The sequence below is a fragment of the Carettochelys insculpta genome, chromosome 8, assembly GCF_033958435.1.
Source record: "Carettochelys insculpta isolate YL-2023 chromosome 8, ASM3395843v1, whole genome shotgun sequence".
In the NCBI taxonomy this organism is placed as follows: domain Eukaryota; kingdom Metazoa; phylum Chordata; order Testudines; family Carettochelyidae; genus Carettochelys; species Carettochelys insculpta.
Window position 1 is genome coordinate 43,495,463 of NC_134144.1, and position 20,042 is coordinate 43,515,504.

The following is a 20,042-nucleotide window of genomic DNA, read 5'->3' on the forward strand; positions in this document are numbered from 1 at the left end:
CAGCATGGGGCTGTGGCATTGAGACAGCCTTCCTGAACCCTGCTGCAGCTCTGGACATCTGGCAGCCCCAAGATCACAACTGAATGGCAGAGACTCCAGGGTCAACCAGTCAATCACGACTGACAAGTTGGTGACCACTGCTATATATAATTATGGATTCATTTTTGCCAGGCCACCCTCAGCCCGAGGCCCTCGGCTGCAGTCCCTAAAGTCCTTGTGTTAATCTGGCTATGTCTACACTTCGCGGTATTCTTCTTCATACTTGGATGTGGTCATTTGACAACTAACTTTCCATTACAATAAAAAAGAATAACACCCAGCTCCTTAACTCCGATGTGGTAAAACCCTATAGAGCCAACTTTTGATTGTCTCACTCATGTGAATAATGTCTCTGAAGTAATTTGTTTTGAGTGGAGCAGCAACAAAATCCTGTCCTTCAGCTGGAGTTAAATGATCCCGCCCCTCCTCAGCAGACACAGAGGAGATCCTGGTGAAGTGGAACAAATGCATTTTTGCAGCAGAATGGATGAGGAGAGAATATGGGGCCTCCACATGGGGATTCCACACCTCTTCATGTGCACAGGGGTCTTCTCTGTGTTCATACCTTACGCACTGGCTGTCCTCTACTGTACAGCGCGAGTGTCAGCATCAGAGGCTGTTACAGTGCAACAGAGCAGTTTCTTGTCATGAGGCAGGCTCGAGAGAGTGTGCCACAGTTGAGAAATCCAGGCACAGTCTAATTCTTTGGGCTGTGTGTTGGGTTGAGAATTTTCCCCACATATGAAAAAAATGAAATTAAAAGGCTTGTGTGCTTGATTTTGTCATGTGGCTTATTATTAGATTATGAAGAAGAGCCATGCTGATTTCAGAGGCTGTAATTTTCCTTATTGAACTGAAGTAATTCAACCAAGAAACACCAGCAAGATGAAAAAGCAGCTCAGGCTGGATTCAGAAAGCCTTACACCTGTACCAAGGAGCTGAGGTCAATGACCAAACACACATTCCCCCCATGAGTCTTTTTCTTCCATCATCCCTTTTTATCCCACCGTTTCCTCCTTAGTCCTCACACCCCACATAACTACTTTCTGATCCTTGGCATCTTCCCTCCCTCATGCTCTCTCCCTTGGTCCTCTTTCTTCCTGAAGATGTTCCCCCCACCCCAAGAACAGACATGGCCTACTTGGCATTTTGCAGTACCATAGGACACAAGTCCTCATGTCTTTCTCTTTCCCTTTTTAAAATTATTGTCTTAAGTGTGCCAACCCAAATTTGCCCCATCCCATAAGGATCTTGTATTTTTCTTTCTTTATTACTCTGGCCCAGATACTCAGCCAGTGTAAATTAGAATAATTCCTGTGATATCAGTGAGGCTAAACAGATTTATAGTCAAGAACGTGCTCCCTCATTGTAATGCTGTATTTGTTTATCACCTACAAGGTCTAGACTCTGTACAAGACCCAGTATTAGACCAATCGTGGTTTCAAACATTTACATTATAAACATAGGCTGCTGCCAAAACTCTGAATCAGAACATCAGCAGGAAATTCTAGAGCTAGCTCTGGTTCAGATTCTGAATTTTGTATTATAAGATCATTTCTAAGTATGGCCTCCATCTGTCCCCCAATTATGCTGAATCAGACCCTAACGGTTGCCAACTCCTGTGATTTTTGTTGCAAGTGAGATTTTCGGATGGGGCTGGTCCCTATCTCCAGCCCTTTTTTCAAGTTCAGAGGGGGCAGAACACCCTCTGATTGGGTGCCTGTACCACTTACCTGACTCCTGGGGAAGAGCAATCAACCAAGGCTGTTGTAGGAGGAGTGTGCTCTCTCCCTCAGCAACCCCAAGCCATTCTCACAGGATCCCAGGAGTTCTCTCCCGCCCCCCTACCCCCACCTTCTTGTGAACAGCTGGACAGGCGTCAGTGGAGATACCTCTTTCAGTTCTCCCATCAGTCAGTCTGAGACACACAGGTCCAACTGTGCTTTGTATAGATCGGTGCAATATTTTGTTCATTGATGCACAACCTTCTCCTTGTTCACGAACCTCTTTGTTCTCACCTTCGATCGCCATCTGCTTCAGCTGCCTCTTCCTATTAATATTCCTAATCATTTTATATACCTCACTGGTCTTACAATTGCTGTAATATTATTTGTGTAATATGTTCACACTTCTCCTCTCGCCATTTCACCGTATCCTTTCTGGCCACTTTCCTTGCCTCATTGCACTTCACCCAATATTGCTGTTCCAACCTCTGGGAAACATCCCTTCTGATCTTCAACACTCTTTTCTCTTGGGCCACGTTCAGTGTTTCCTGCATAATCCATTTACTGATCGTCTCTTCTTCCAGAACAGTCTGCTCAATTGCCTCTTCTATCCCCATGGCTATCCCTTCGACTCTCTTATCTAGGTCCTTCTCTGTGGCTACATTCCTACTCTGTTCAAGCAGTATGCATTCCCTATTTGTTCCTCGCCTAGCCTCACCATGTCTCTTCTCTTCTTAAACTGCATCTTACACTTTCTCTTGAGTTTTATCTTGATGTTTGTGATCACTAGACTGTGGTCCGAGCAGATATCTGCTCCTTGCAAATTTTGGCACTGTTGTACTGATGTTACCCATCTTATAAAAATCATACCTATCATGTTCTTGGACTTCCCATCATTCAGTCGCCATGTCCACTTCGTACAATCCTTTAGATGGAATCTTGTGTTGCAGATCACCATCTCGTGCTCTGTAGCAAACTCTAGTAGTTTTTCTCCTTGTTCATTTCTTTCTCCATATCCAAACCTTCCCATGACTCTCTCCCAACCTTCACTATCTGTTCCAACCTTCATGTTCCAATCTCCTCCGATGATCAACACATCTCTCTTCTGTATCTCCTCTAGTATCTTTGTCAAATATTTATAGTATAGCTCAATCTCTTTCTCCGTGCTGTCCAACATGGGTGCATACACCTGAGTGACCAGGATTTTGAACGGTTTTGCTTTGAATCTTGCTACCATAATTCTTGCACTCACTGGTTTGTATCCTAATAATGCTCCTCCAGCTCTTTGCTAAGAAGGAATCCAACTCCTGCCTCACGCTTCATTTCATTCCCTGAACTGACTTTGCAAACGCATATCTCTCCCAATGCCATCCAACACATCTCTGCCAGTCCAAGCATATCCCATCGGTATCTCTCTGTCTCCTTCCGAAGCAGCTCTAATTTTCCAGTTGCCCACAGTGTTCAAACATCTCATGTTCCAATGGATAGTATGAGTTAGTTGTAATTTTCTTTTGGTAGCCAACTTATCGACCCAACCCTGATCGCTCAATTAGTGTCGTGGACTTTGTTTATCCAGGCGACGTCTGAGCTGGCATCTTTTATCATTTAGTTGTACTGTCATCAGATTTCATTCATACTGTTGTTTCACGGTCAGTGTATTGTCACTCATCTGACAACCCTCCTCCTTCATCCAGGCTTGAGATTGGCATGGAACTGCCAGAGGCTTCATGGCAGAGTTAGACTGATGGGTGGTTAGAAATAAATCCTGTGGTGTGTAAAACTTTTTCACACTTCCTTTTATGTAGTAACAGAGAGGAAGCTGTGCTAGTCTATACACTATCAAAACAAAAAGCAGTCAAGTAGCACTTTAAAGACTAGCAAAATAGTTTATTAGGTGAGCTTTCGTGGGACAGACCCACTTCTTCAGACCATAGCCAGACCAGAACAGACTCAATATTTAAGGCACAGAGAATCAAAAACCGTAAGCAAAGAGGACAAATCAGAAAAAAGATAATCAAGGTGAGCAAATCAGAGAGTGGAGCCAGTCTGGTGTCTGACCTCTGTAACTTTGTTCTCACACAAAATCATTTCCGATTTGGGGACAATTTATACCTCCAGATTAGTGGAACTGCTATGGGCACCCGCCTGGCCCCACAATATGCTAATATATTTATGGCTGACCTGGAACAACGATTCCTCAGCTCTCGTCCCCTATTACCCCTCCTCTACTTAAGATACATTGATGACATCTTTATGATTTGGACCCATGGTACAGAGACTCTAGAAGAATTCCACAGAGACTTTAACAATCTACACCCCACCATCAACTTATGCCTCGATTACAACATGCAAGAGATACATTTCCTGGACACTACAGTACTAATCAAGGATGGTGTGATCAGTACCACACTGTACCAAAAACCTACTGATCGCTATACTTGCCTACACCCTTCTAGCTTCCATCCTGCACACGTAACTAGATCCATTGTTTACAGTCAAGCTCTTAGAAACAATCTCATTTGCTCTGATCCAACTGACAGAGACCAAAAACTACAAGATCTTTACCAAATATTCATAAACCTGAATCACCCACCAGGAGAAGTGAAAAAACAAATATCAACAGGGCCAGACGAATACCCAGAGACCAGCTATTCCAAGATTGGCCCAAAAAAGCCAAGAACAGAACACCACTGCTCATCACCTACTCAGGCCACTGCAACAAATTATTAAAGACCTTCAACCTATCCTTAATCAAGATGCCACACTCCAGAAGGCCCTGGGTGACATGCCTGTTCTCTCCTACAGACAACCTCCCAACCTCATGAGGATCCTCACTAACAGCCACAGCCTATGCCCCAGGAACACCAGTCCTGGAACCTGTCCTTGCAACAAAGCCCGCTGCCACCTTTGTCCACATATCCTCTCTGGAAACACCATCACTGGACCTAACCAGGTTATTCACAGAATCACGGGCACTTTCTCATACTCCTCTACTAAGATCATATATGCCATCATGTGCCAACAATGGCCAGATGCTTTGTATATTGGACAGACTTCTAACTCCCTTAGATAAAGGGTTAATGGGCACAAAACAGACATCAAAACACTCCAGATCCACAAACCAGTTAGTCAACATTTTAATGGAACAGGGCATTCTACTAATGACCTAAAGGTATGTGTGTTACTGAAAAAGAACTTTCACAGGGTTCTTCAAAGAGAAACAGCCGAGCTGGCTTTTATATTCAAATTAGGCACATTAACACATGGTTTAAACTGGGACAGGAACTTTCTGAGTCACTATAAGGGCTCGTCTGCATATTTGGCTTAATCTAATTCTTGACCTCCCCCTCACCCCTCCACTCTCTGATTTGCTCACTTGATTATCTTTTTCTGATTTGTCCTCGATTACTGTTTTTGGTTCTTTGTGCCTTAAATATTGAGTCTGGTCTGGTCTGGCTATGGTCTGAAGAAGTGGGTCTGTCCCATAAAAGCTCACCTAATAAACTATTTTGCTAGTCTTTAAAAGTGCTACTTGGCTGCTTTTTCCTGTGTGTGTGTGTGTGTGTGTGCGCGCGCCCTTTTGCATCCCAGCCAAAGGCCTGAAGGGGGTGAACTTCAGGAAAGTCGGTGTTGAAGCTAGGAGGGCAGGGCTAGCCAGCCTGAGCCTAAGCAGCGGCCATAAATTACTAAACGCTCTGTACTAGCAGCCCTCCAGCAGTTAGTGCCTGCCAGCGGGTTCCCTTCTCCCGCGCCTCCTGCCCACATCAGCGGTCTCACAGGACGGGGCAGAGCTTGTGGTAGAGCCGGGGCTCAGCAGCCTGCACCCTCCCCCCACACCCTTTGGAAAGTTGGCGCCTGACCCTGCAGCCCGACGTGGGCGTCTGTACCGCGAGCTGGGTCGCTGGAACTGCTGCGCCACAGGCTTCCCCAGCCCGGCACTCGGGCAAACTCCTGAGACCTAAATTCGCCTGGCAACAACTTACCTTCCCACCCTGGGATCGAGACGAACGCGCCGATTGGCCCCGGCCTCCTCCAATGGCGGGAAGCAGGCAGGGAGTGGACGGGGCGTGTCGCGGAGCCGCGGAAGCTTTGGGGAGCCGGCTGGGGGCTGGTCAGCTGCCTGCCCAGCTGTTGCTCTTGCCCTGCCAGAGGATGAGGCGGGCGGCGCCCCGGCGGTCGCTTCTCCTCTGCTGGCCGGCGCTGCTGGCCGCCTGCTGCCTGGCGCGCGGGGCACCCGCAGGTAACGCAGCGCGAGGCTTTAATTTCACCTGGTCCCAGCACTGCCGATCGCCCCGCTCCCTGGAGCTGCGGGGAGCCGCTGCGCCAAGGCCTGAGCTGCTCCCTCCGCCGGGGTGGTACATTTGGTTGCAGTCTGAGGACACTTGGGGACCGGGCGGGCAAATGTGGGTAACCGGTGCGCGCCCCCTGGGGAGGCGAGGGGTGTCCTGGGGGGGAGCGGTGCGCGCCCCCTGGGGAGGCGAGTAGATCCCCGCCGAGGTACTGACGCCGCCCCGCTCGTTCACTTTTGCTTTCATCTCTTGGCATTTCCAGCTAGTTCTCGCCCTCCGCCCCGTCAAGCTGCGTCTGCGGCAATAACGAACCCCCCACGGGCTGCGGCCGGCTCAGTGCCCGGTCAGCCGGGGAGTCCCCCAGCCAGCCATGGGGCGTCGGGGACTGCTCTGTAAGGAAGTGCTGCAGCCTCTGGCTTGTGCCGGGGACTTTCGGGCTGTTCGGGTGTGTTTGCTCACGGAGAGGCTCTGTGGCTGAGGTTAAGGAGGTGGAAGAAGTTTGGTTTCGATATAGCGACAAGGGCACACTAGTGTTTTAGCGCTAGGAGAGGCGAAGAGAGTTGGGAGCAAAGTCCAAACGATGGCGGCTAGCGCTATTATCCCTGCTGCTTGTCTGTTTTGCTCTGAAAGTGGCCCTGCTGCTGGGAAGGAGCTTGTGGGTTTAGGGTTGGAGCATTAGTGAGCTCTTCCAGTTTGTAGTCCAATGCTCAGGTGCTGGAAGAAGTCTTCTGACAGTCCGGGTGGAGCCTGGACAGGCTGACTGCTGATTTGGCCATCCAAATGGGGATCTTTTAGAATATGGAATGTTGCAGATCAGTTTTCCTGGGTCTCTAAAATTTAATATAATGTTAGGATGATCTCTCGGGATCTAGTTGCCAGCTCTGTTCATACACAGGTTGACTGAACACATGACAATTGTTACAGTCTGATGAATGTTGTCAACCAATGTTCAGAAAAACGATTTTGAATTCAGGTTTTTAACAGTTAAAAATGTCCACATCACCAAAGCCATTGCAGGTATTCCTTTCTGGCAAACTTGGAAGAGGCTCAAGAGATTGACTAATGAATCCAGAAGGAAGGTCCTGGTAGATGAGAGCTGAGGCATGTTGGTTGAAGTAGTGTGGGAAGCTTTCCTGAATTCACTTATAGATTTTTATTTTATTTTGTTTTTTTGCTAAATCCACCATAAGGTGCAGTTTAGAATGAAATCCTAGACCCAGTCAAGTCAATGAACAGGAGAGGTGCCTTTTCATTGATATTCAGTCTCTTTCTGTACCCTCTACTTTCTAAAAGGCCTGGAGAAAAAATGACATTGCCTTCAAGTTTGGGAATACTTGTCATTGCTGCAGGACAAGTACACTGCTTTTCACATGTCCAAGAGTGTATCTAAATGCATAGTGTAGCTCTCTTCTTTTCCATATATCAGGTGGATTTTTAAGTGAAGATTCAGTGGTGTTTCACATTCTGCACCTCTAGTGGAAGTACAGTCTTGAATACTGTCTTTTAAGAATCATAGCTATGTAAGGACCTTAAGCAATTATGGCTGGGCCAAATCTGAATGGAACTGTGACATCAGAGGGGCCAGGCTATAATACCTGGAGAGGGGAGCTAAGCCCACCCAGCCTTGTGGGACAGGAGCCACAGGAGTGCTCCTGTGGAGTGAGCATGGAGAGGTTATGCTTTGCAACACCCTGCCCCTGAGGCATGCACCCCAAGGCAGTGTTCTCTGTAAGCTGAGCACTTGAGTGGTCACCCAGGAGAGATTCAGGTGCCGCCCAGCTGATCAGCAGTGAACCCACAGCCGCCCACACTGGGCATCATGTGTTTCTGCTGGTGGTTCACATCCATGCATGCCATAGTTCATGTAATAAAACTTATTCCACCCATGGGTGGAAACAAATAGAGGTCAGACCCAAGCCACTTTACCCATTGGAAATGAGGGAGGTACTTTCTCTTCTCTCAGCATAGTTAGAACTTGTGACCTCACTGGGGTATTTCAGTTGGGGTATGTGACTTTTTAACACCCCCTAGCTGTCACAGCATATAGGAGCATAACTTCATAGTGTATGCCTTGTCTACAGGGTAAGTTTTACTATAATACTGGTATAGTTAAAGTGGTATAACCTTGTGAACACACTTATTCTGGTATAAAACTTTTTTTTTCCTACCCTCAAATCCTTCACATTTGGCATAAGATCTGTTGAGGAGGGGGGAGGGGAAAAAGGCCATATGGAAAGTTATACACTGTAACTATATCTTTTTAAATTCATACTTTAGATTATACCAGAAAGAACTTTTTTATACAGACAAAATCTAAGTCAAACAGTAGGCCCCAAATTCTTCTGAAAATGTTACCTTAGTTCACCAGCTGGTGAGTGGTGAGTAAATATTTTAAGCCCTGGTTAATTGTGTGCTTTTGTGGTTGTATGCACATTTCCTTAATGGGATCGTTGTCCAGTATTATATTATGGTTGTTATTAATTCATATTACAGTAGCAACCAATGAGCCTAGCATAGAATGGTGTTCCATTGAGCTTGACACCTTACAAACACATGGCTATATTTTCAGAGTTCCTGCTGATTAACAAATGATGATGTTTATTACCACTTGTGTATCACCTACATCATGTTAGCTGATTTCCACACAGGCATAACAACAAGATCCTAAGCACAGACAGTTGGTAAATTAATCCACCATCTGATCCAGTGTGGGCTCTCACTGGGCTTAGGATCAAACATTAGACTGTAAGCTCATTTTGTGAGCATTTAGAATGATTTTTGTTTTGCTAACAGAAAATTTTCGCTAGGGAAGATGAAGTTAAATGTTCTGCTGTAAATAGTATTTATTCACTAGGGTTTTGCTGATGTTAAATAAGATCATAATTTTGTCACAGAGGTTGCAGAAGTTAAAATCCACAACAGTAAAATATTCTCTGGCAACTGGGAGTTGCTGTGTCCCACTGCGTTACACATAGTCTGTAAGCTGCAGTGGCAGAGGTACCTGGCAGTTGCGGGGGATCCCTGCAACCCTCAGCAGCCTTGGATGATGGGTGACCCGCTATAGCCCTGTCCCACTGTAGTGGCAGGGGGACCCCAGCAGCTCCCTGCTGTGAGCAACAGCTGACCCTTGCGGACCCTGGTGAGGGGCAGTGGCATCGCCGCATCCCCAGCCATCCCTGGTGTTGATCCCTGCAATGCCTTACTGTGGTGGTGGCAGGGAGAACCCTCCCACTGCAGTCCACTACTGGGGTGGAAGAGGAATCCCCACAGCTCTCCCCCTTTCCCTCCATGGGGGCAGCCCCTTAGTTCCCTGCCTGAGAGAAGAGGGATACTGAAGCTGCAAACCCCCACTGGTAGTGGGGGCCCCAGAGCTGCCAGCCAGAATCAAAGCTGCCCTGACTCTTTCCATTTTATCATGAATATTTTCAGCAAAAGTCAGGGACAGATCATGGGCTTCCATGAACTTGTCTTTAATGCCCTTGACCTGTCTCTGACTTTTACTAAAAACATCTACTTTGACAAAATCTTAGCCTTAGGGTAACCAATCATATGTGTACTGCAATTACTAGTCCTTTCTGGTAGAGTATACTTGAACTTGTCTTTAATTTAAAAAAAAATTCTTATGAAAATCACACACGTGTTTATGTACAGGTAATGGTGCATTTACCATTCAGCATGAAAAAACCAGCAAGTGCCTACAAGTTAAAAACTTACGGATTATAGTAGCAGACTGCAAGGAGACCAAGGAGACTTTATGGAAATGGGTCTCCCAAAATCGTCTTTTCCACTTAGGATCCCAACAGTGCCTTGGATTAAATATAGCGAAACCAGAATCTCCATTGAAAATGGTTAATTGTGATTCCCCATTTATGCTATGGTGGCGATGTGTTGATGCTTCAGTATTTGGTGCATCCCAATACAAGCTGACTTTAAAGGACGCTATTGTGACGGCAAGTATAAATTCGTCAGACACGTGGAAAAGAAGTAACTCTTCCGATGATATTTGCGTGTACCCTTACCATGGTAAGTTTGTGGTTTTGATTTCGTTCTGAAGGATATAAGAGCGATGGTGATCATTTTCACTACAGTAAACCCTTGGTTTTATGGACCCTGATTTAGTGGACTTTGGGAACAATAGACTCCCCCCATTGTTCCCGAAGTTGGCTGGAGGTCAGTAAAATCCTAAATCTCCTCCCACCCCATCCTTCAAACTCCGCGCCCCCCCCCCCCCCAAAAAAAAAAAAAAAAAAAAGTAAAGGGATTTACCTCTGCCATGGCCTGGAGGAGCCACCACTTCCTCCATCGGAACCACCACACTGTCCTCCCACCGCGGCAGGGGATGTGCACAGGCAGATGGCACTTGTTCCCCACCCCTGGTGGGAGGAGCCTGTGCTGATTCCAGCATTTGCTCCTTCAGGCCACGTGGTGGTCCCACCAGCCTCCCCCAGCTATGTGCACATCAGGGCGCCTCCAGTTGTGTGGGTGTCCACCAGCAGTTTTGGTAAATCAGTTTGGTTTTGGTTTTTCTTTTTTGTTTGTTTGCTTTTGGAGGTTTTTTTGGGGGTGGGGGAGAATGGCGATGGGGGAACCTGGCAGAGGCAGTAAACCCTCATATATCATGGACTTTGGGGAACAACAGATGACCCTACCCCCACATTGGCCCATTAAATCGGGGATTTACTGTAATGATATATGGGAGTATGCCAACTTCTAAGATCTTCAAAGACTGATAAAGCCAGGGAACGTTTGTGACAGTGTGATAATGATGTTCAAGTGGCAATTTTGTAATGAGACATTTATTGATTGGTTAATTACAGAAAAGTGTTGTCAAAGAAAAGTTTTTTTACATGTACACCTATCATTTTGATCGCATCTCTTTCATATATGAAACACTAGATCTTTTCCTGTCCCTATTCCAACCTCATTGAGAGGAGGAATTCAAGGCTTTTTTTTCTTTTTCCTACCACCCTAAGTCTCTTCTAAGCACTAATTAGTAGGAGTGGAAAATCGCCAATTACATTACTGCTTATCTGTATTTTTTCATTTAAATAAACAATATTTTTAACTATGATAATTTGGTGGCTCACTGGTTTCTGTATGAACGTTTACAAGTAAATAGTTTTTCATGGCAAAAGTGTAAATTGAGCTACTTTTCCTCCCATACCAATATTATTTTAACTTAAAAAAAAAACTAGGTCCTTAATAAAAAAAAAAAAAAAATGCTAACTGCTTGGTTTGAAAAAAAGTAAGCCTAGGTTGAAGCTATGCCACAAGTCCTGTATAAAAGGCAGGAAAGCACTGCCTATGGGGTAGTGCACAGAAGGAAGTGAGTCTTTAATACTTTAGTCTGTGCTAGGTAAAGGGGAATAATCTGCATACTTTATGAAACCGAAAGCATTAGTGGTTCAATACCAGATGACTGCTGAGCTGACTGGAAAATGGTTTCATGCATCATAGAATACTAGGACTGGAAGGGACCTTGAGAAGTCATCGAGTCCAGCCCCCTGCCCTCATGGCAGGACCAAGTACTGTCTAGACCATCCCTGATAGACATTTATTTAACCCGTTCTTAAATATCTCCAGAGGTGAAGATTCCACAACGTCCCTAGGCAACTTATTGCAGTGTTTGAGCACCCTGGCAGTTAGGAACTTTTTCCTAATATCCAACCTAAACCTCCCTTGCTCCAGTTTAAGCCCATTGCTCCTTGTCTTATCCTCAGAGGCTAAGAAGAACAAGTTTTCTCCCTCCTCCTTATGGCACCGTTTTAGGTACCTGAAAACTGCTATCATGTCCCCCCTTCAATCTTCTCTTTTCCAAACTAAACAAGCCCAATTCTTTCAGCCTTTCTTCATAAGTCATGTTCTCTCGACCTTTGATCATTGTTGTTGCTCTTTTCTGGACCCTTTCCAGTTTCTCCACATCTTTCTTGAAATGTGACACCCAGAACTGGACACAATACTCCAACTGAGGCCTAACCAGCGCAGAGTAGAGCGGAAGAATGCCTTCTCGTGTCTTGTTCACAACATACCTCTTAATGCATCCCAGAATCATGTTTGCCTTTTTTTTGCAACAGCATCACACTGTTGGCTCATATTTAGCTTGTGGTCCACTATAACCTCTAGATCCCTTTGTGCCATATTCCTTCCTAGACAGTTGCTTGTCATTCTGTATGTGTGAAACTGATTGCTCCTTCGTAAGTGGAGCACTTTGCATTTGTCTTTATTAAACTTGATCCTGTTTACCTCAGACCATTTCTCCAATTTGTCCAGATCATTTTGAATATTCATATGGGTTATTAAAATGATTTGCCTTAATACTCACAAATAAAGACATTCCCTGTCTTTCTTTCCAGGATCCTAGGATCTTCTTCCCTTTTCTCTTTCAGTCTCTCTCTGACTCTTGGAGCCATGCAGCCTGCCAAAATTCCTGCTAGTGCCATAGCTAGAATAACCCTTTTATACAGGGCTTTTGATTTTCAGTTTTATCCAACAAACCCCAGTTAAACATCCCCACCTCTGTTTTTCCAAGTAGGAAGAGGATCAGCTTCCTATAGTTCTTTGCAGTGCTTTTTTTGTAAAAATGAGGAGCAAATACTCAGCTGGCTTCCCCGCCCCCCCCCGCAGCCCCTCCCTGCCAGGTTCCCCCAGCTGGGGCTGCCAGCAGGGCTCTGCACCCCGGCTGGCAGGGGGTCCCCCTGCCATCTGACTGGTGATCTGGTGGCTGGGGCTGCCAAGGTGCCAGTACTCAGTACCAGAACTACTGGTACATAAAAAGCACTGGTTCTTTGGAAGTTGTAAGGAACCTCTGCCTACAATGACCACTACCAGCACTGACTCTGCAACTTATCATCACGGTGGTACCAGAGCACCATCAGTGGATTTCGTCCTTACAACACCAGTCTTAGGGAGGGAAGTGGTATTCCCATTTTACAGATGGGGTATAAGGCACTGAGAGACAAAGCCATTTGAATGCCTAAAGATACAGATAACTACAGGCACAGGTCTTTAAAGGGATTTCAGTGTGACTCATTTAGGGGCCTTAAATACTTTGAAAGATCAGGACCCTGGTATGATTTACAAAAATGCAAAAGGAGGTTAGGCACCTGTCTGCCTCTCTAGATGCCAAAATACCTTTGGACACTTGGTCCCAGGCAACTTGCCCAAGGTCACACAAGCAGTCTGTGGCTAAGCTAGGAGCTGAAAGATGGCCTCAATCCAGTGGTGTATCTAGCAGAGCATTCTTCCTCCACTCCAAGAAATTCCCCTATCAGAGATCTACTGGGGCAATCCCATCCTCCTCTCCCTGATCCTTGATTTTTGTTTAGTTCAAGAGAACTCTCAGATAGTATTCCCTAATTTTTTCCATCTGTGTGCAGAATAAATTTTATGTGCATCAAGTCATATATGGATGTGCATCACCATTAGACGTGTATGCTTCTGGCTGTGGGCACTCAGCTAATGAGCTGGGCAGCATTTAAATCTCTCCTGGGTGGTCTCCCAATCGCTCATCTTACAAGGAGCACTGCTCTCAGGGGAGCCCTGCGAGTCATGTGCTCCTCACCTGCCGACAGAAGGATCTGTCCTTCAGGCCCGTGTGCATGCTTCAGATTTTTGCTAGCATAGCTGTATTGGTCAGGCACATGATGTGGTGTGATCCCTGACTTACATAGCTGTGCTGGCAAAAGTCCTGATGAAGATGTAGTTACCCAGCAAAAACATAATTTTGCTGCGTCTTCACTGTGAGAGCTTTGGTGGTATATTATACCAGGACAACTGTAGCAGGAAATTGCTCCTAGTGTAGACTACCCTCCAGGAGAACTTGCTGCAGGCCATCATGTTCCTTTCACATTTCTTCCGTACTTCACTTATTATGGCTGTGTCTACACTAGCCCAAATCTTCAAAATGGTCATTTTGGAGATTACTAATGAGGTGCTGAAATACATATTCAGTGCCTCATTAGCATGCCAATGGCTGCAGCTCTTCGAAATTGCCATGTCTCGTCCAGACTAAGGCCCTTTTCGAAAGGACCCCGGGAACTTCAAAATCCCCCGATTCCTGTCAGCAGATAGATATGTATTTCAGCACCTCATTAGTAACCTCCGAAATGGCCATTTTATTTTGAAGATTTGTGCTAGTGTAGACATAGCCTATATGTCATGTAGAGAATAACCTGCCTTGAGGAGGAAGGGAGTGCTTTGAATGTGGTTAATGTAATTGTCTGGTATTGTAGCCATGATGACTCAGATTACCACATTCACATGGCAGTCAGATTTGATGTGCTCTGTGATCCTGACCTGGGGAGGCTGTGGTGTATTTACTGCTTCTGAGATGGGAGTTGTTTGTCCAGTGCCTCTGTATTCCAGGAGGAATGTAGTCACATTTGGGCTAAAGGTAAAGTCTTCTGTAAGAGCCCTTTATCAGTGGTAGAATACTTTCTGTCTCATGCAAATTTCAAACTGTAGTAAGAGTTAACAGTAATGTACATCAAGAGTCCCATACTGAGCTGCAGCTCACTTGTGGTGTTAGAGTTCTCGGGGGTCATTGTGGCTAGCTCACCCCAACTCCTTGTGGGAAAGATTCACGAGAACAAAAGGAGAAACGAAGGTGGTGATCCCACAGATTCTTGTACACAGGCTTACTATTACAGGTGTAAAGAGTCTTACTGAACTCCTTGGGATTACTGAACTGCATGAAGTTAAGTACAACTGTGTTCACGGGATTGGGACCTCACTGGTCATACAGGATGTATAATGAAACTGGCTAAAGCACAAAATGAGTGGAGAGGAACAGAAAAAAATATTTTTCATCAGTCTCTTCTAGTTGTATTATTATGTGTTATTTGTAACAGTACAATATATCTAAACAGCAGAATGATTTTGGTAATTTTTAACTTACTTTTCTCCATGTGAATAGTGGCTTTTATTTGCTACTCTTTTCTTCAACAAAGTTGTGAAAGGGGAGTTTTAGATTATTCATTCATTATAATGCTTTTAGGTAAATTCATATTTCTTTTTCAAATATTAAATCTGCTGTCTCTGATTTTCTTACAGAGATCTATACAAAGGATGGAAACTCCTATGGAAGGCCTTGTGAGTTTCCCTTCCTAGTTAATCAGACATGGCATCATGACTGCATTCAGGATGAAACCCACACAGGTGGTGAATGGTGTGCCACAACCTACAATTACAATCATGATGTCAAATGGGGAATTTGCTTAAAACCAGGCACGTAGCTTTTTTTTACATAGATGTCTTAATGGAATTCTGCAACTTCATGTATGTATAGCTCAATTTTTGGGTATAATATCTGCATACTCAACTCTTCAAATTAGATCTCACTACTGTTGGAACACTGATATAACAATCAACACAGGTCCATTCTGTAATATGAGCCATTTTAATATAAGACTAAAACACTTCCTTGCATATTCCTCTGTATTACATTAATAGTCACTAAAATTTTTGAAAAAAATCCCAAATGTAATTATTGTTTTGCTATAGTCACTAGTGTTATGTACTTTCATTAAACAGAGAATGGTTGTCGTGATAACTGGGAACACGATCCAGGATCTGAAAGTTGCTACCAGTTAAACACACAGTCTGCTCTTTCTTGGAAAGAAGCCTATATTTCATGTCAAACACAAGGGGGAGATTTACTTAGCATCACAAATACAGCTGAATTAAGTTACATACAAGGTAGGTGCAACTGTCTATAATAAATCAATGAGATGAGTGTGTTGGCAGCAGAATAGCAGAAAGTAGAATAGCTTCAAGGTAGCGTTAAAATTTTCTGACATGTAAGATTTCTTAGTGCTGTAATTTATATAATAGTAACAAAATCCTAATCTAACCTGAGATTTTCTCATATAGCTCATCTGTTTGTATTATAGTATTGTAACCAGAGGTAAACGGCCATCATCATGCAAAAAAGCTGCAGTGGGTCAGCATGGCAGTTAGAGTCAGCACCTTGCATGGAATCCAGGCTTGGATCTGGAAATCAAATTAATTATATGCATTCTAGAAGTGAAGTTGTCACTTTATAGGGAGGATATGTTGTACTGTTGTCATGCAGTCACCTGTGTAGCCACACAGGGATTAATTCAGACTTGAACTGATGAGATGTCACTGTGTCTTGAGTATGGGGAGAACAAAACAATCAGCTTCTCGGGGGAATAGGGGGAAGAAAAGAACAGAATCTATAACACATGAAGGGCCGGATTTTACCCAGAGTCTTTAACTACTTCTTACTTCAGTAGAAATTGCATATCCATATTCAATGCAAAATGGACATATTTTCACTTAAGTTTTTAGTTTAAAACCAGATGTGTAGTAGATGAAAATAGTTTTAATTAACCATTTTAATGATTAATTCCAGCTAAAGATGGTATTGCGGAGAAGTTTTGGATTGGGTTAAACCAGCTGGACATTTCTGGAGGCTGGCAGTGGTCAGACCACACACCCCTGACCTTTCTTAACTGGAATCCAGGTAACCGTCTTTTCAGTAGAATGAACCTATATTCATAACATACACTGAATGAAACTTTACTTTCCAGCTTTATACTACACTTTACAGCAATGGAACAAAAATGTTCTCTTTGGTAACAAGTTGAAAAACATTCTTAAGTGTGGCGTGTGTGGTTTTTTTCCCCCCCTTAAAAGGTGACTCCTACTGTTTACATAAGTTTTAAATTGTGGAAAATTGGATTCAATGAACCTAGTAAAAAAGACAACTTTTTAAAAACACCTATAGTTGGAGTTTGTCTACATATTTGGTGAGCTCTAGTATTCTTTGACAACTTCTTCTGACTGACAGAATGCCACTCTTAATCTGACAATCCAAATCACGTAGCTCAGAAATAAAATATCTAAGCAGTAGGTGGAAAAGCCCAATAAATTACAACTGGCATTTGCACGCTTCCTGTTCAAACCCATAGCAAAACTCCCAATAATTTCCAAATCTGTGAGACCGAGCCCTTAACCAAGAAAACAAATTATTTTTTTGTCAGCCATTTCCAAACAACACAGAAGTAATCAGGAGGGATCATCTATTGAAATACTTGTCTGGCTCATTAAGACAGAAAAACATGGTGATAAATCCTAAAGCAGTATCTATTACCAAATGATTTCTGTGGCAAATGTACTCCGTTTTTGTTTCATTTTACTTTTACTGAGCTTACTCTGTTAACGTAAATTTTCTGTTTTGCTAAACAGTATATTGGTAGTTTCCAGTTGAAACTCCCATGATCATAAGAGGAAGTATTTGCAACTGGGCTACCACTAAACATATACAAGGAAGTATAAAAGTTTACTTTTGCTCACATTTATTTAATTCATTTCCCTTTATCTGTTGGCTTATGTCATAGCATAAATTTTAGTTCTGTCAATTGTAGTCTGGATAGAATATTCTGCTAGGTCTTGTGATTAAAGTACAAGAATAGGAATGAGGATTCCTTGGCTCTATTTCCGATTCTTTCAGAAGGCTTCTTGTATGAGCTACTGTAAAAATAATCCCTTAGGCAAAAGATTGTGAAGTGCATCGTCATCCTCAGATTGACAATACTACAGAAGTATAAAGTATTATTGTGTCAAAAAGGGTGAGACCAAAAGAAGTAATAATTTTAACTTTATATAAATCTGTACTCTTACATGTAGTGTGTTCTCTCTCTCTCTCTCTCTCACTCCCCCCCCCTCCCCCCCAAAGACATGCAAAATGTTTCACCTTTGGATGCGTCAAGTTGTGTGGCAATGAATGCTGCTTCAGGTCAATGGCAAAGTTACCACTGTGAGACTGCGCTTCCCTATGTCTGCAAGAAGCCACTTAACAATACAAAATCAGAATTACCAGGTAATCTGTTGCTGTGCATCTGTTTCTGCTCAGTATGTAGGGTTATGAGAGTATGGTCCATTGCAGCTGTGGTCACCAAACAATATTAAAGTAACAGCCCTCTCCTCACTCTGACCACATCAGCCTCCATACACAAAATCCCAGTCACTGACACAAACCCAGAGTTGGAAGCTATGAACTGCTAAGTTCATGTATGACCTTCTGTATAATCTTTACCTCTCTTACACCTGCTTCAGAGGGGGTGTGCTGAGAGGGAGTTAATGTTTGTACAGTGCTTTGACAAGTTAAACTAGAGATGAGCAAGTGGTGTTGAGACACTCACCTCATTACCGAAAGAAAAACCAGTCAAGTAGCACTTTAAAGACTAGCAAAATAGTTTATTAGGTGAGCTTTCGTGGGACAGACCCACTTCTTCAGACCAGAACAGACCCAATATTTAAGACACAGAGAACCAAAAACAGTAGCAAGGAGGACAAATCAGAAAAAGATAATCAAGGTGAGCAAATCAGAGAGTGGAGGGGTGGCGGGGAAGGTCAAGAATGAGATTGAGCCAAGTATGCAGACGAGCCCCTATAGTGACTCAGAAAGTTCCCATCACGATTTAAACCATGTGTTAATGTGCCGAATTTGAATATAAAAGCCAGCTCGGCTGCTTCTCTTTCCAGAACGTTGCGATGATAATTCTTCAGTAACACACATACCTTTAGGTCACTGACAGAATGCCCCATTCCATTAAAATGTTGCCTAATTGGTTTGTGGATCTGGAGTGTTTTGATGTCTGTTTTGTGCCCATTGACCCTTTGTCTAAGGGAGTTAGAAGTTTGTTCAATATACAAAGCATCTGGGCATTGTTGGCACATGATGGCATATATGATGTTAGTAGAGGAGCAAGAGAGAGTGCCTGTGATTCTGTGAGTAACCTGGTTAGGTCCAGTGATGGTATTTCCAGAGAAGATGCTAGACTACAGAAACTAACCCACTCTACACTAGACAGGGAAAAATGGAAGGAAATCGTGAGAGGCGTGAGACACCAGTGGGTGCTGAGCCCATGGTTGGTGGTGATTTTACTTCAAGTCATTGATGTTTGTAATACATTTTACATATAGGAATGTTGGTAGGGAGTGGTGCTTCCTCTGGGCATTTCTTGTTTGGAACAATTTCTGTGCTGTGGTAAGATAATTGAACAGTATCCTAGAAGTAGAACTCTCCTTCCATTTGTTACCATTGGGGAAAACTACTCTTTTAAAATGGGCCCCTTCTTCCACTGAATCAGAAGGTACAATCTGGATCATTGGAGTTGGAGAAAGAGGAAATATTAATGTTTACCTTTTTGAGTGAACACATTCTAATTGCTTTATTTGGGAAACTTCAGGATTCTTCCAGAAAACATTTAGCAAAATTTCAGTTCATACGAAGATCTGTGTAACTCACATGTCACATAATCCGCATTCTCTTTATTCTCAGATGTTTGGAGGTACTTGGAGACTCGATGTGATTCAGGCTGGCTTCCATATAGTGGTTTTTGTTATATGGTGATGAATAACCAAGCTTCCTGGGATATGGCACATCAGTCATGCAGAGCAAATGAAAGTGACCTCATCAGCATACACTCTTTAGCAGATGTTGAGCTGGTTGTTACAAAGCTTCATAATGGTAAGTCTGGATAGTTAATGTAAAGGGTCAGTGTTTAAGTGCTGGAGACTATAAATGCTGAATTACCACAGCTTTGCCTTTAGTTTTTTAACTGAGTGACAAGCTTGTGGTTTGTAACCAACCATCAGGAATTACTCGCTCCTACTCCTGAATCATCATAGTAGTGTTATGTATAACTATCACCCTGCAGTTCCAGTTCCATCATGTGAACTTTGTGGCAGTAACTTCATAAGGCCAAAAATTAACATATCAGTAGTTTCAATAGAGATACAAGGCCAGATTCTCCATGTCTACATTGGTAGACCTCCATTAAACTCAGTAGTATTATTATGTTGACTTCAGTGGAATAAACAGATTCATGTTAGCTGAGGAACTTACCCACAAAGATCAGCCTGTCTTGAGGAAACTATTTTTTCCTCCAAAATTTATTCTAGGGTTGCTTACTCTGTTCTATATTGGTGTAGTCTTTATTTTACTTGTTTTTTTTTTTAA

General features: G+C 43.6%; 1 protein-coding gene across 2 annotated transcripts in view; it reads left to right on the top strand.

The window, feature by feature from the left end:
• Nucleotides 1-5,879: 5,879 nt before the first annotated feature.
• Nucleotides 5,880-20,042, top strand: part of LY75 (lymphocyte antigen 75) — a 75,735-nt gene continuing 61,572 nt past the window's right edge. For both annotated transcript variants that reach the window (XM_075002093.1, XM_075002094.1), the window contains exons 1-7: nucleotides 5,880-6,003; nucleotides 9,704-10,075; nucleotides 15,104-15,277; nucleotides 15,584-15,748; nucleotides 16,428-16,538; nucleotides 17,754-17,897; nucleotides 19,362-19,550. In XM_075002093.1, the coding sequence (XP_074858194.1) occupies nucleotides 5,916-6,003; nucleotides 9,704-10,075; nucleotides 15,104-15,277; nucleotides 15,584-15,748; nucleotides 16,428-16,538; nucleotides 17,754-17,897; nucleotides 19,362-19,550 (1,243 nt within the window). In that variant the 5' untranslated portion in view covers nucleotides 5,880-5,915. The remainder of the gene's footprint in view (nucleotides 6,004-9,703; nucleotides 10,076-15,103; nucleotides 15,278-15,583; nucleotides 15,749-16,427; nucleotides 16,539-17,753; nucleotides 17,898-19,361; nucleotides 19,551-20,042) is intronic.